The sequence below is a fragment of the Oenanthe melanoleuca genome, chromosome 2 (genome assembly GCF_029582105.1).
Source record: "Oenanthe melanoleuca isolate GR-GAL-2019-014 chromosome 2, OMel1.0, whole genome shotgun sequence".
Classification (NCBI taxonomy): domain Eukaryota; kingdom Metazoa; phylum Chordata; class Aves; order Passeriformes; family Muscicapidae; genus Oenanthe; species Oenanthe melanoleuca.
Window position 1 is genome coordinate 145,955,646 of NC_079335.1, and position 16,568 is coordinate 145,972,213.

A 16,568-nucleotide genomic window follows, 5' to 3' on the forward strand; every position below is an offset into this window, starting at 1 on the left:
GGGTTTACAGCAAGCACTAACACACACTGTGGGGAAATCCCTGGGATAAGCAGGGACTTTAGAAAGTGATGACTAAAAGTTGTGAAGAAAGATGCGTTTTTGGATGGGTGTAGAATCAGTTCTTATCACCCTACCAGTGAAACTGGCAGAAAAAAAAAAGATTAGACTCTATGACTATCCCTGGGCAGTCCTAAATAATGGATGAACTAATCATTGCTCAGGACAGTTCTGCTTTCCCATTCACTCCCCATGCCCTCCAGTGGTATTCCAGGAACAATCACAATATACCTCCACCTTTACTTAGCAGCCCCTGAAACATTTCTGCCAGGCTGACACACATTTTCAAGTATTCCAACAATGTATAACATTTCTTTTTTTGCACTAGCAGTGCCGTGACAAACCCTTCATTCGCTCCTCCCTTTTTTCATATAATGCATCCACGAGCATTATATGAAGTTGATTTGCCAGGCTTGGAAATCAACAGATGATGATGGGCACAGAGCCCATGCACATCTCCAGAAGACGTACAGATACATGGACACTGACAACCAGCATGGGTAAGATGGCAGAAGATGCTGATCCTGGTTTTTTAGGGCAGTACGTACGGAGCTGGGCAAGGGTCGTACCTTCAATGGTGATGGCTTGGTCTCCTCTCCTCTCCTGGGTCAGGGCTGCAGCGCTGTGGTGGTAAAGCTCTGCTCCACTTTTGGCAGACCCTAACCTGTTCATCAGCTGGAGAGAATGGTGCAGTGCCAAATGAAACACAGGATGTTGTTGGGTTTTTTTTTTGTTTTTTTTTTTTTTTTTTGTCACGGTAAAAACCTGCCTGTGCTACCCTTGAAAATTCAGTGTTGACAGAAATGGGTGAAGGTGTGACCCCAGTGCCAAGCTGGAGTTGGAAAGCACACTTTGCTGCTCAATGGAGTTCATGGTTTTTTACCCAAAAATTGCTCAGACAAGTTACAGCACATCAGCAAAATTATTTACTTAATTATTGGGTATTTGCTTTGCAGCCTGGTAACTCTGTCTCTCCCAACAGGCCCACATTCCTGCTGTACACACACTTAGGTAACCCTTAAAGAGGACTTTTTTGTTTATCATGCAGTAATTACTGTGTTTTACTCAACCAAGGGAATAGTGGACCTTAGGATCTTAGTCAATGGCAAAGTAGTCTGGTTTTGCTAAAATTCCAGTAGAATTCTTTAAAGTATACCAAACTTCCTAAATATTTCTGTGAGCTGAACCATTTATCATGGAGCAGCTGACTCACACTGATTTCCCAAACCAAGACCAATTTCTTTAATTGCCAAGCCCTCAGAACTTATTACTGTTTTATTACAATGAATGCATAGACTATGACTAACTTTCATAAAATATCTTACATTTTAAAAAATTTATCAGCTTCTTCCATGCACTCTTGCTAAACAAAACAGGAATTTCAGTGCTTTATCCTTCTATTTAGACTTAATTTATTTTGGCTTTGGAGGATTTCTTAGTCATAATTTAAAGACAGTCCAGGAACAAAATATCACATCAGAATGGTCCCAAATTTTTTAAGAGTTTCCTCTAGAGATCTGAATCTGAGTTTAAGCTCCAGAACAAGCTCCATCAATTCTTACTTGTGCCAACAAACTGTCAGATCAGAATATTCTGCAGCTTTTGGCCATTCACAATCCAGATCTAGTTCAGCTCGACTTTCTATAATATTTTTATGAGCAATTACTCAGCTGTGGGTCTCTCCAAGCAAAATGAATTCTCCTGCCTGTATAATTTCAGATGACAGATATTTAAATCTCTCTGAACTTACCTCACATTCATAATGTCCCATGTCCTCATTGGAAGGGTTCTTGACCACCAGGACTACGATGCCACTCCGTGGTTCACTGAAAGTCTGGTATTTACTGGTGTCCTTCAGCAGCACCCCATCCTTGTACCACCTGAGTGGGAAAACGTGGAGTATGAGCCAGGAAAAATGATGCAGCATCCCTGAGATCACTGATCCATCCAGCAAACAGCTCAGGAGTTAATCCTTAGACAAACATTTGGGTCCTGGAAGGGAGTGCTGCAGGTGGGTAGATCACACCTGGGTATTAAACTGCACATGTTCATGAGATTCTTCCCAAGAGATCTCCTCAGTCAGTGCAGGAAAAGGGCTTTAAATGATGACAAGAAAAGATTGGCTAAGCTCTTTGTCTGAATACCTGATAAAATCAAGTCAGGGGTAAGGCAGGGAGGATAAACAATGATAAAATGTTTTCCAGGGCTTTAGATTGGACAGAGTCATCCTCAGGGTCTATCTGAAGGTATTTCTTTTCAAATTCTAGCTAAAATTAATTGCTGAGAATCTCAGGAATGTCTGGATCATGAAGAGCCAGCATTGGGATGGGGTTAAGATGGAAGGCCCAGTAAAGAAAGGCTCATAAACTCAAAATTACTTTTCTGACTATGCAAAATGGGAAACCAGGATTTGTTCCCATGGGAGTTGTGGGACTGACCTGATCTGAGGCCTGGGTGCTCCTTCCACAGTGCAGGTGAACTGGACATCTTCACCCTCCACGAGATAAGCATTTCTGACCTTGTTCACAAACCGTGGGGGCACTGCAAAAAGCCAAGGTAAATGTGAAATATTAACAGATAGAAAGGGTGTGTCCCCAGTAATTCTCACTGCATCTAAAGGATACTGAAGACCAAATTTTTTGACATAAAATAGTTGTCTGTACCTGTACATCAATTTTTTAAAAAAATAATTATCCTGTGTATGTTGTACAGAACCTCTGGAATCTCTTAATATTTGTAACACCATAGAAGCAGAATTATTTAGGTTGAAAAAGACCTCTGAGGTCATGGAGTCCAACCATTAATACTGCTAAGGCCAACAGTAAGCCACGTCCCTAAGTGCCACATTTAAATGTGTTTTGAACTCTTCTAGGGATGGTGACTCAACAAATTAGTTGAGAAGTTTGTTCTGGTGGCTGATAACACTTTTGGTGAAGAATTTTATCTAATCTCCAATTTAAACCTTCTCTGGTGCTAATTGAGGCCGTTCCCTCTGCTCCTGACCCTGTTCCCTGGAGCAGAGCCCAAACCCCCTTCCTCCTGTCAGGGAGCTGTGCTGAGCCACAAGGTTCCCCCTGATCCTCCTTTCTCCAGCTGAGACCCTTTCCCAGTCCCTTCCCTGGGAAGGACACTCCAACTTCTCCATGTCTTTTTTGTCATGGTAGCCCCAAAACTGACCCCAAGACTGGAGGTGCCTCAGCAGTGCCAGCACAGGGGACAGCCACTGTCCTGGTCCTGCTGGTCACACCAGGGCTGGTACAAATTTATGGTGTTATAGACCCTTAAAACACTGCATCTGTGCAGGGCTTTACCTTGAACAAGGATCTTTCCCAAGGTGCTGGCATTGCCAGCAGGACTGGAAGCAAAGCACATGTACTGTCCTGTGTCAGCCCCTGTCAGGTTGTCCAAGATCAGTGTGCAGGAGCCATCAGGATCTTCTATTATAATGTGGTGGGGATCCACCTCCACGAGCTTTCCATCTGAAAGAGAAATTATTTATTTGAAAACAGTTTACTAAGAGTTTCCTCCCTAGGAATTTCATCCAGCTTTTTGTCCTGAGAGGGCTGAGAGCTGCATTATTGCAGCTGATGTTGGAAGTTGAGGAATCAGCTCTTCATCTTCATCCAGCTCTATAAAACATCATCCAGGGCAGAGTACATGGATCATACATCACCACTCCTCACTTAAAAGAGAAATTATCCCAGAGTACATTCTATGCATTTCAGTCATAATTCTGCTTTTTCAGCCAAAGGAGCACACCCAAAATGTCCAAGAACACAGAGTCTAGACTTGAGTATCTCTAAGGGATCAGCTCTTGGATTACCCACTGACCAATTATCAATCAATATGGTCAGGGAGCACATTTGGAGGCTGCATTTGATGCCCTGTGCTCGTACCTTTGTACCAGCTGATGGATGGCTTGGGAGCTCCTGTCACCTTGCAGGCCAGCTTGACTGTCTCTCCCAGTTCAGCTGTGCAGTCTGCCAGCTCTTCCTCAAAGTCTGGAGGGACTGAAACATCAGAGGAAGCATGTTAGTCTGGAGGAGGGGGCTCTGTCCATGGCATGGCTGCTGCTAAGTGAGATTAGAATAATTTTTGACATCTGTGAGGCTCAGAATGGAAAACTGAGCAGGAAATTCTAGCATCTCAAGACTTTATGAGTGACATGCTCTCCTTGCTTGTCTAAGACTAAATTCAGTCTGTAATATGTCTATTGTTGGCTATAAAATTAGAACATATGAAAAAAAAAAAGGAATTTGTTGCTGATCTGGAATTATTTTAGACCATGATTTTAATAAGCACATCCATTACTCAGGCACCACACATCTGTCACTGTTAAGATAATTCCTCAAGTAAATTTCAGCCTGGATATCCAAACTAGCATTCTGCTGGTGTCCTTACAATAAAATCCGTGCTTTCACTGGATCATAGAATCATAGAGTGGTTTGGGTTGGAAGAGACCTTAAAGATCACTGCATTCCACCCCCTGCCATGGCAGGGACACCTTCCACTGTCCCAGGCTGCTCCAAGCACCATCCAGCCTGGCCTTGGACACATCCAGGGGCAGCCACAACTTTGGGCAACCTGTTTCTTTATTAAGTGACTTTTGTTTTAACCCACTTCTACCATACAAAATTATCCTGATAGTCTTCCTCACTAAAGGCACAAAAATGAAGTGCCCAGACTTGTTTTCAGTGTATATGGACTAAATCCAATGCTGTTCTGGCATTTTAAGATGCCAAAGATCCTTACACTATACTGGACACCATTTGTAGCTTATGCCTGAAAAATAAAGATCCCCGCTGACAGATTTTGTGGATTGAAAATTGGTGGAATCTCAAATGACACTGAAAATGATGAAGCCTTAATGACCTGACAAAATTCCAAAGCAAACCCAGGTGCAAAGATAGAGCAGTGCAAGCCAGGAGGTGAGTAAAGAGTCTAGAACCCAGAGAAGTCACAGGGTCATTTGTACTGGGGTGTGTAGGACTCTGGATCAGGGTACAACCCCAACTCTCCCTGTCTTTTCTCCAGGAGAGCTGTTCCGACCCTCAGATTATCTTCATGGCCTGTTCTGGACTCAATGCAGCAGCTCCATGTCCATTTGGAATTGGAAACCCCACTGGACAGAGCACTGCAGGTGGATCCCACAAGAGCAGAGGGGCAGGATCCCCTCCCTGGACCCGCTCCCGCATTTAACGACCACAAACAGCTTCTCTCCCTCTTTATAATTTCTCCAAGGAAACCACCCAAGGGAAAAAACAAAAAGAGTGAGCTTTGGGCTGTCTTGTGCCACACTTACTCCAGATGGGCTCGCTGATGCGCTGCTGGATGCCCAGGATCTCCTTCACCCAGGAGTTCTTGATGTTGACGGTCCGCGCCTGCAGGAGGTATTTGCGCACCAGGTCCTCCCGCTCGTGCCAGATCTCAAAGGCCCGGTCATCCCCTTCCACCAGGTCGTTCACATCGATGTTGTTCAGCTGAGTGACAGAAAGGGCAAGAAAGTCACCACAAATCCTGTGTTCCTAGGAATTCCCAGCAGCAAAAAGGGGCAATTTGCGCTTTCCTCAAAGATTTTTCGGATCATGTGAGCAACGCAACGTGGCTGAAGAACAATCAGAGCTACTTTGAGAGTTACTTTCCCTGCTATGTTTGACTTTCTGGTTACCAAACCAGACATTTTCCTGGGATTAATTTTTCAGGGAAACAACGTCCAGCATTAAAAGTTATCCCAAGGATGGAACACGCTGTTCCTGAAGGGTTGGGCCCAGGAAACAGAAAAAACAGAGAACAGAGAGTCTCTGGACAAAGCATGGAGATGTTTCCATTTTATTTTGCTTGGAAAATAAAATCTGCCTATGAATATTGATCAGGACAGAGATAAGGACTTTCAGAAAGTCCTGGCTGGGCTTGGTAAAGAGCTCCATGGGTTTTTTGGTTGGTTGGCTGTTTTTTATTGGAGTTGAACATTTTCTGCCTTGTGAAAATTCTTTCCTCAATTTCTAGTAATTTTAGCCCTGACTGTCTGAAGATGAGTGGGTCAAATCCTTTGAATTTTTTCATTTCTGAACAGGAATTGATGTCTGGAAAGGACATAATCAGCAGAAAGAACCCAATGGAATTTATCAAATAAGATTCCTTCTAATTTGCTCCCAATATTACAGACTGCCAAAACCAGAGATTTACAAATGCAAGAAAATATTGTAGACAGTAAAATCCACATCAATAGAATATATTTATGCTGTCAATTAAATGAGGTAACAGAGATAAATAAATGCTTTTACTTGTAACATCCTTGCTGCATAGTAAAAGTCCACCCTGATGGTTTCTGACATGTTTCTGAGAGGTTTAAAAAAGATCTTTTGGGATAAATACAGATTCTACTTGTGCTTCAAAGACTTTTTTGAAGCAAAGGAATAGCTCAGAAGGATTAAATGAATGTCCAAGCTGGATATAAAAGTGAAGCTCTAATTGCCAAAGAAATGCTTTTTGTGAGGATGAAGTGATCGGACCTTCATGATGTTCTTGAAGATGTAGCTGTAGGTGTCTGTCTTTGTGTCTCTCTTTGGTTTGCAGATCACAATATAATTTTTGAAGAGGAAAACGTGTCTTTTGTGTCCTTTCCATGCCATTCGAGCTCCTGGAGCTCCTTCCCACACAATGAAGTGGCCCTGATAGGAAAAAGAAGGAAGAGCACATAGTGATACATTTGGAATAATTACCACAGGTAGGTCTCACCATTATTTTTCAGTGCCCAGATAACAAATGTTTCCTATTGCATTGTCCCCTGATGTATCTCTGGTTTATTAAAATAATAAATATTAAAATTTAGTGTTATTCTAACACTAAAGCTGACTCATCAGACACAGGCACAGCCAGTGGTTGTCATTACATCTTCATTTAAATGGCATTATTTGATGCCAGAAAAATAGAGGTAGAAACACTCTTGGAAATATTAAAGGAAATTTGTATTTTGTGTATTACACAGACACTGTATATGATGATTTGGTCACCTTCACCAGAGCAAGAAGTATTTATTTCACATAGCTTCAGACACAGCTCAATTAGTGACATGGGTTTCTCCCTTCTAGGGAGAAGGAAACAGTTGTGGGGTGTGACTGGACACTTTTTGGATGCCTGAATGTGGAGAGATGAATGCCCACCACAGTATCACTGTAATTTAGCCTTACAACTCCACTCAGCAACACACTGTGATTCCCATGGAAAACTTTGGACACAGACACAATAAATTACTTCCCTGGTATAGCACAGTAAATCTATAAAGAAACAGGAATTTGAGTGAGGGTGTTGGAAGTTCTGGACTGAGGTGTCCTAATAGCTGGATCATCTAAAAGGCCACACATCTGGTTCATGGGATAAACCCAGGGAGCTCATGGATCTGATGATGCCATTAACTCCAGAAACTGCCCTGTGTTGCTTCCCAATAATACGAGAGGATGAGTTACAACCCTTTTAGATCATGTAGGAGCCCAGAACAATTTTATTCCTGCTTGATGAGCAGGTCACAAAGGCAAATAACTGCATTATGTGTGAATTACTCCATAAGAATCCATGCTCTGGTGTTTCATACCTTAGGGAGCCAGAACACCCATTTCTGGACAGCAGTGAGCGAAATAAGCAAATCAGATATAATTTCTAAAGGATTTTCTTCTAAGAATTAAGGCCCCTTAGAAACTGGTGAAGGCAGACATGGAACCAACTGGAAATTCCAGTTACCTGCCGGATGGGCTCCCCAAGGCTCTCCAAGGTCCCTGGGTAATTCTCAATGAGTGAGACATGGAGGTTGTTCTCTGCTCTTCGGGTCAGGGCAGACACAATGGCATAGGCCTGCTCCAGCAGAGTGCAGTTCTGGCTGTTTCTGGCTTTGTTTCGGATCAATTCCTGTAGGTGAATGAAGAAAGTGTTAGTGGGCAATCAAAAAGGAAAATAGCAGGTCCTTCAGAGCTAAAGAGTTTCTCATTATCTGCTCTGGCTTTTTCATCTGGCTTTTTTATCCCATTTTTTTCACCACAACCTGCTTAGATAAAAGTCTTTTCTTTCCTACCTATTCTGCAGTATTAAAGACTAACCAGTCTGGCTTTTCTGCAACTTACATCAGTTGACATTAAGCAAAGATAAAGTTGAAACAAACACCAGATATGCTTTGGTGGTTCACACCTAAAAATTCCAAAGTGATCCTAAATTTACCCATTGCATTTCTGTTCTGTTTACCCTCACAGTACCAGAGGACAAGGAATTCATGGCCATGCTGAGTCAACATTAGATTAGTAATAAGAGAGGTTGGAAAAAATGTGAAGTGGCATTTTCCCTGCTCTTCCCACATTTGTTCCTGTTCCTCTCTTTCAGAAATGCAGGAATGGAAAATGTCTTTGCTCCTCCAAAGACCCTGAAAAATGTTGGTGTTTGTGTGCAAGACTGTGTTCAAAATCAGAAAGTTCTTCAAAATGTTCAAAAAACTGCTCATTTATACAACACTAAAATACATAAATATTTCCCATTATTATTTTTTTCCTGAATATCTTAGTGCTGTTTTCCCATGAAAATACTGTTTAAAATGCTGCTCTGAAATGTTTGCTTATGGTCTAAGACAGTAGGACAGATGGAAGCCTCAAAGACAAAATATTTCAGGGTAGCAGAAAGGTGATAAGCTTTTCAGAAAATATATTTTCACATACATTTAAAAATAAAGCTCACTGAGCTTTATGGGGTTGGATTCTGTGAACCTACCTGGATTTACATTTACAAAACTATTTAGAGGACACCACTACTGGTGATGATTAATCTCTTATTTACTCAAGGAGTTTTCAATTGTAGTTGCATCAGAAGGAAGCCAAAAATAGGAAAGAAAAATAAAATCTTTTTCTGCACAAGCTACACAGAGGAGAACGTAAACCTGGAACAACATCTCTTTACCTTAATTATTGTCTGGTACTGCTGGATCCTGTTTATGGGTTTTTCCAGGTAGTGCTGCAGTGGTGGGATAAGTGGCTGTGAGGGATCTTCATTAGTTACAAATTCATCTGTGTATCTCTGAAAAAAAATACATGGAGTAACAATGAAATTCTGAGTAGCTGGAGCAGAGAAACAAGATTTGCTTATTTATATTTATGATTTATGTAGTTCTCTTGGTCTTATAATGTGGTGACCTTTAAAACGTCCCTTAATTACAATTATATAAACACAGCCACATTCATGTCTGTATAATTTTTATAATGTTAATAAATGCATAAGAATATGTAAATATGTTCCCATATTGGCCATACTTATCAGAAAAAGCCAGAAAGTGGACTAAAAATTATTATATTTAGCAAAAGATATTACAAATCCTTTTGAGGTTCACACTTATGATTAACAACTCCATTTCTTGGTGCAGTGGGTTACAGGATGAATTTCCCACAGGTGCTTTGGGCTCCTGCCTTACCTTGTAGAAATCCTGGACAGCTTTGCTGACAACAATTGACTCAGCCTGGACCCTTCCCACCAGGTACTGGATGTATTTGTTAAATTCTGCTTCGTGCTTGATGAAGCACATGGCCACGTCGTCATCGGTGTCACAGCTCTGCAGGCTCCGGAGGAACACGCTGGGGGGACAAAAACTCTGAGAGAAGGAGCTGGAAGGAGGCTGAAACACAGCCCCAGCAGCCAGACTGGGAATCAGGAGATGCCAGCTTCAGGGAAATGGTGGGGGGAGATAAGGGATGTCAGCATGAAATTTCTCAGTGCCTCCTCACCCAGCACAGTGCCATTCCTCATGGCTGGAATAGCAGAGAAGGGACTTGGGACAAGGGTCTGGAGGACAGGACAAGGGGGAATGGCTTTAAACAGACTGAGTTTAACATCTAACAGGGTTAGATGGGATATCAGGGAGAAATTCTTCCTTGTGACAATGGTAATGTCCTGGCACAGATTTCCCAAAGAAGCTGTGACTGCCCCTGGATCCCTGGAAGTGTCCAAGGCCAGCCTAGATGGGACTTGGAGTACCTGGGATAGTGGGAGGTGTCCTGAAATTCACAGATGCTGGCAACAGTTTTACATTAATTAATATCTATGAAGACACCACTGAAGTGCCTGTCTTGTTGCCTTTTTAACATAATTCCCTGTTTCTCAGTTAAATTCACTTAAAAGTGTAAGAAATAAGCTGGACACAGGAAACCTTGAAGCTCTGAAGGGGATTATGGAAGTTCTAATCCTTTGCTATGATTTAAGCCATGACATCATTTACCCTTCTGAAAGGAGCATCAATTCCCCTGCACCTCAGCACTGTCAGTGCTCCACACCAGGAATAACAGCAAGAATAGTAGTAATAACAATGGAAGTAATAACAATGGAAGTAATAATAATGGAAATAATAGTAATAATAATAGTAATAGTAATAGTAATAGTAATAGTAATAGTAATAGTAATAGTAATAGTAATAGTAGTAATAGCAGCAATAGTAACAATAGTAGTAGTAGTAGTAATAATAATAATAACAACAATAATAATAGTAATAATAATATGTTGGATCCCTGGTCACTGAGAATTTTAGACTTTCTGTGCTGACAGGCACTGACCCTCAGGAGAACACTGCATTCAACCTGAGGCCATGGAAAAGGCTCCCAAAATTGAATAATAAAACTAAGATTATGAGTGTGTAATTTGAATAAAAATTATGATATCACATGGTAAAAAACTTAAAGGTTAAGGTTTTAAAATATAGTAATATATATAAAATGAAATGAAAGTTTTAAGGCAGAAGCTAATCGTTCTTCACCTTCTTCTTCGTGGGTTTGAGTAACATTGTGTAATTAGGTAAAAAAATCTGCATTGCAAGCCACAAGTAGTTAGTCATTAAATTATAAGTAAAAATAATTTAAGTAGCATTTCAGAATTAAGCAGTCTATCCTTGAAAAGCCTTGCAAAAAAAGACTCCATTTTTTAGTTTGTTAACATAAAATACTATAAAATTCACAGTTTGTAAAACTATAATATAAATAAATATCTAAATCTAAACAAGAAATACTCTCAGTCACCCTGAAAAAAAGCAATAATAATAATAATAATAACAACAACAATAATAGTAATGATAATGATAATGATAATGATAATGATAATGATAATGATAATGATAATAACAATATAATGATGCCACTCTGTGGTCTCCAATGAAGGCAGTTGGGATTGCCCACCTGGAATGGAAGCGACCAATGTCATCAATATTCCTGAAAATGGTGGATTTCTGACTGGCAACAGCTCCTGGCACACTGGGACACGTCTCAGTGTACCTAAGGTGATGAGACTGGAGGAACTGTAAATCTTGAATGTAATCTTCCTCTGAGATCAACAGCTCCTGAATGAGAACACTGAAGGGGAGACAGAGAGGCAGAAAGAAATCACAGAAAAATCATCACAATTGTCCTTGAGAGGTAAAGTGGAGATTTATGATCAGAGGAACTGACTCCTGGGGTGCATTGAAAGATTCTCTCTGGGGATGGATGGATGGATGGATGGATGGATGGATGGATGGATGGATGGATGGATGGATGGATGGATGGATGGATGGATGGATGGATGGATGGATGGATGGATGTGGCCAGTGGAAGATGTCCCTGCCCACTCACTGGCACTAGATGATATTTAAGGTCCCTTCCAGCCAAAACCATTCTAGGATTCTATGATCTCTATTGCCTGGAATTTTCCTAGGCTGAAATCAATCACAAAATACAAGTGGTTCAAAAGGCAGGAAAATTCAAGGTGCAAATGCCAAATGACACGAGCTCACCTTAGCTTCCTTTTGTATTCATCTTCAGAAACAAACTCTCCAGGAAACTCTGGAATTTCTGTTGCTCCCCACTCTGGTGACAACTACAATATTAGGAAAAAATATTAAAATAATTCTTGGAAGTGGACAGTGCTTTTATCTATACATACTGAGGAATATCTCTCATGTGTTCACAGTCCTGTTTAGCTCAACAATTACTAAACCAGGGTGAAATTTCTTTTGTACCGGAGAGTTTTTAGGTCTTTCCAACCCAGAAACTCCTGCACAGACCAGAAATATTGTCCAATAAAAGCATGAAAAAGTACAACCTTGTTCCATATCCCTTCAACAACCTCCTCCATCACTCCTTGCAAAAGGGATGGCTCTAAACTGCAACAGGAGCAATAAATTTTAAACGAGAAATAACCAAACATGATCAGTCACCTTTAATTTCTTGTCCAGATAAGCTGGAGACACCCAACCCTGTCGAGAGGGACTTGATTTCGTGGGTTTAGTCCTGACCAGCCATTTCAGAGGATGAGCTGAATCCAGGACTTCCACATATTGTCCTTCCTTCAGGGTGATGGTCTCCTTGTCTGGCGCCGCGGGCACGTAGTCAGCAGTGACCATGTAGACATCAAAGATCTGCAGGCACAAAACTACAGTCACTTTGTGCTCTCCATTTCCCTCACAAAGAACCTCCCAACAAGATTCCTCAAGCCAACTCCATCCAAGGCCACAGAAAATCAAGTTTTGACTTTCCGAAGTTCAGCTGTGAAAGCCAAGTCATGGTTATGTTTTGACCAGGTTGACTGAAATGGCTTGTTCAGGATCACAGGGTGAGCATCAGAATTTGATTCTCTGTGCTCTGTATCACTAAAGCTACTAAATACACCTACAAAATTGAATTACATCACAAAAGAGGATGGAGATCCCTACACCATAGCAGGTTGGTCATTCTAAGTTTAGTTTTCTCCTTGTGTCCAGCTTGTCCATAAAGATATCATACCTCCCCTCTGGAATCCCCATCTTCAGATTCAGAGGAGGATTCCTGAGCAATGGATGAAGGTCTGGATCGTCCATGGCGAGGAGATGCAGAGGGAGTTCTTGACTCATCATCACTTTCTGCACCCGGTACTCGAAGTTTGGCTGAAAAGCAGAGCAACAGCAAAATGTTAAATAAATATCCCCAATTTAAACATGAACTAGATCTATCATAATTTTCCTAGGAAAAGCATTCACAATAATATTTAGTGTGATTTCCCATTGATATTTAGGGTTAAATTAATAATTTAGATGTTTTACTACATGGTGTTGCAGCTCTACTGCATGTGTAGCCACTGCACTACAAGAATATTTGTTGGAGAGTTAATGCCTCTATTTTTGATCCAAGTTAATTTTTTTCTACAAGATAATCACTGCAGACAAACCAGAATGTTTCACTCAACTCAACAAATCATTAGAAGATTACTGCACAGCTGTGCACAGGGTTTCCAGCCTTAATTAAATTTTAAAATTCTACTGTGAGCAAAAACTTGAAGATGTGGGAAGAACAGAAAATAGGATTGCTTTCTGATTTAGGAGTAATGAATATCTGAGGAACTCTAAGTACCTAAGATATGCAAAATACACTTCTATTTTTACAATTTACTGTTACAGATCTTTTTCCTGGTTCAAAATTCTAGACTAAGATGTGCAGGTTGGATGAACTCCTACTAAAATTTTTTACCCCTAAGAATTGACAAATGTTAATTTGCATATATAGAATGCCTGTCTCAAAACCTTAAATCTCACTTATAATTAAACAACATCTAAAAAAAAAGGATTGTTTTTTTTCTTCTGTAATTAAACTGTGTTTTCCATGTTCCTTACCCTGAGTTATTTTTGCAGATACCATTTCTGAGATACGTGAGGTGAGTTTCTGGAAGAACTCTTCTGAGCCAACATCAGCTAATGAAATAGGGCTTTTGGGCACACCTTCTCTGCCAGCTTCAAGGTCTCCTGGAAAAAAGATAATTTGTTATTAAGCTGGCAGTGTCATTGAAAATTCACCTCTTTTTGAGTAATAAAAGCTTCTGTGGAAGGAAGGCTTAATTTTCTTCCCTTCTTCTGTGTTTAAAACTGTGTTTGCTCTCAGTTCACCCAAATAATTCACTCTTGAACAGCAATCAGTCCTGAAATGTTCCAACATTTCAGACAATTTCAAGAAAACTGGACAGAAATAAGTGGATACATGAAATACATTGACAGTCTCAGCAGTAGATATGGAGGACAGGAATAACAGAGAGAAAACAGCTTCTCTTACCTTCAGAGGACTGAATAGACCTGAAAAAAGAAAATAAAGCAGAGTTAAATGTTACAATAAAACGGGTAGTAAGGAGAATTAAATGAGAAACACATCCCTCCTTCTCCCATATATCCAATCACTTACCCCAGTGTGGTCATGATGGCTTCTGACACCATCACACGCTCCTGGGTCAGGACTTCAGCCTCTTTCACTGCAAGATTGGGGTTTATCATTAGGGCACAGAAAGCACAGAATGTCCTTTTTCAGGTATTTAATGCAGGCACATTTTCTAGACATGGATTACTGGGAGCACTGGAATATATATTCCCAATCCTGTGATGGCAATGGTTTCCTCCTCTCCCTGTTCATGGAAATTATATAATTGCCCCTTTTCTCCACACTGCTCAAGTTATGCTCTTGCAGCTCTCGGTACAATAAAAATGTGGGATGCAAGGCAGGATAGCAGAAAAATTGAATCCTTCACAGTTCTGTCCCATTCCCAATATATATTTGTTTTTCCCTATCTTATGGTGTTAAAAGAGGCCTTGGAAAGCTCAAGAAAAATCAAATAACTCTAATACAATCCAAAATACCTCAGCAGAGTAAAGCACAAAAAAGAAATTTTCAAAAGGTGACTTTTTCCAGTTACTTATCAACTGCCTTTCTTTCATTTTTTAAAATTTGTGCTTAATTTGGTTGTTCCTTAGACTTGCCTTCTGTTTACACAGAAAAGATGCTGCAGTTAACACAAGATAGAGTCAGAAATCTAAAATATTACAGAAGTAAAAAGTGTAACCATTTGCAAGACAAGCAAAGTCATGGGTCGCTCTTGAGAAAATGCATTTTTCGGGGTGTGATTGGATAATTTCCTTAACAGTCACACTTGTTTTGTTCTTTTATTTCTTAGGCACTGCATAAAAAGGAAATAAGGAGGAAGTTTTTATGTTGTAGCAAAGATTTACCATCTGCAACTTCCAGGTTGGCGGTGCAGATGGACTGGCCAGCCTTGTTGGTGGCAATGCACGTGTAGGCTCCACTGTACTTCTTCTTGACATCCAACAGGATCAGGCTGTGGTGCATGTTGGAACTGGCAAGTTTGTACCCAGGAGTGTCTGGTTTGATCCACAGGATGTCTTCCCGAGACTCTTCTTTCATCCAAGTGATTGTTGGTGGTGGATGTCCTAAAGAAAATTGGTGAAATAAGCTTTAATCTCCCTGTTTGTGTTCCTCCCTTAAAAATATGATCCATTTTCTGATACTTTCCCAACAACAGGCATAATATGCAATAAAGGAGGATAAACCATTTTACAGCACGCTTATAAAGACATGAAATCTTTCCATAAAACCAAAACTGTCAATCATCATACAATTAATGATCAACGTGCATCATACTACAAAGTGTCATTGTGCCCACTTTCACACACAGAAAAATGCAGGTGAAGAGAAACAAGATGCTTTACTGTGAAGTGTCTTTGTAAGAAATGTAAGTTGGGAGTGAAATCCCAGACTTCAATACAGGAAATGAGGTTACAATGACTTGGGGATGGGAAGAGAAGAATGTGTTGTGAAATTACACATTTCAAGTGTTATTCAGAGAGATGAGGTATCTGCTCACTCACCTTCAACTTTTACAGATAATGTGATGCTTGCACCCTTTTTCACCTTCTTATTTGTAAATCTTTCAAGGAATCTTGGTGGTATCAGCTGCTCATGGGAATCTGGAAATGATATTGATGAAGCACAGTGAGTTTAGACTTGAAATTTCCTGGGGCTTCTGTTCTCACCTGCTGTTGCTTCTCTCACCTGTTTTTGATGGTTCTTCTTTCTCATAAGGATCTGGAACACAAGGAGAAAAAACAACATGACAAGTCCAAATAAGTGTCAATCCATGAGTTGAAGAAAAATGTTCCTGAAGTGACTCCAGAGAAGATATTACACAGAAATATTGGTGTGACTGGTAAGAGTCCCTAAGTTTTAATGAAATGAACTTTTAAGGTTAATGAGGATGGGCAAGAATAAAATGTTTATGAGACAACAGTCAGACCACAGAAAAGTTGCATCATCATCTTCTTAATTTTATAAATTTATAGGTGAACCATGAGTAAAGCAAATCATCCTTTACCAACAAACTTCCCTACCTCACCTGAGTTACCTCAGGAAGTTTTTTCAGTAAAAAATAACTACACAAAATGGTGAGAGCCTCTGGAACAGCCCAAAACAAAGCAACACCCACCTCTGACTACCAGCCTGGCTGAGGAATACGCAGAGCCAGCAGAGTTGATGACAAATATCAAGTACTGGCCGGCGTCCGCCTTGGTGACGTCGCGGATTTCCAGGGAGTGGAATTCCTGCCTGTCAGTCTTGAGGATTCTATCCGAGGCTTTTAGGGGCTGCCCATTTTTAAACCAGTAGAGACGAGGCTGAGGGTAGCCTGTGAGGAGCAGTTACACACACAGAGAAAAA

At 40.6% G+C, this 16,568-nt stretch overlaps 1 protein-coding gene across 1 annotated transcript in view; it reads right to left on the reverse strand.

Annotated features, from left to right (window-relative positions):
- Window positions 1–16,568, reverse strand: part of OBSCN (obscurin, cytoskeletal calmodulin and titin-interacting RhoGEF) — a 145,951-nt gene that overhangs the window by 13,179 nt on the left and 116,204 nt on the right. The window contains 21 exon segments of the mRNA XM_056484594.1: window positions 627–732; window positions 1,808–1,937; window positions 2,496–2,598; window positions 3,369–3,536; window positions 3,954–4,067; window positions 5,360–5,537; window positions 6,570–6,728; window positions 7,795–7,959; window positions 8,992–9,108; window positions 9,500–9,659; window positions 11,247–11,420; window positions 11,840–11,922; window positions 12,263–12,463; window positions 12,828–12,967; window positions 13,691–13,819; window positions 14,124–14,143; window positions 14,250–14,316; window positions 15,068–15,286; window positions 15,725–15,823; window positions 15,909–15,941; window positions 16,339–16,536. Coding sequence (XP_056340569.1) covers window positions 627–732; window positions 1,808–1,937; window positions 2,496–2,598; window positions 3,369–3,536; window positions 3,954–4,067; window positions 5,360–5,537; window positions 6,570–6,728; window positions 7,795–7,959; window positions 8,992–9,108; window positions 9,500–9,659; window positions 11,247–11,420; window positions 11,840–11,922; window positions 12,263–12,463; window positions 12,828–12,967; window positions 13,691–13,819; window positions 14,124–14,143; window positions 14,250–14,316; window positions 15,068–15,286; window positions 15,725–15,823; window positions 15,909–15,941; window positions 16,339–16,536 — 2,763 coding nt within the window.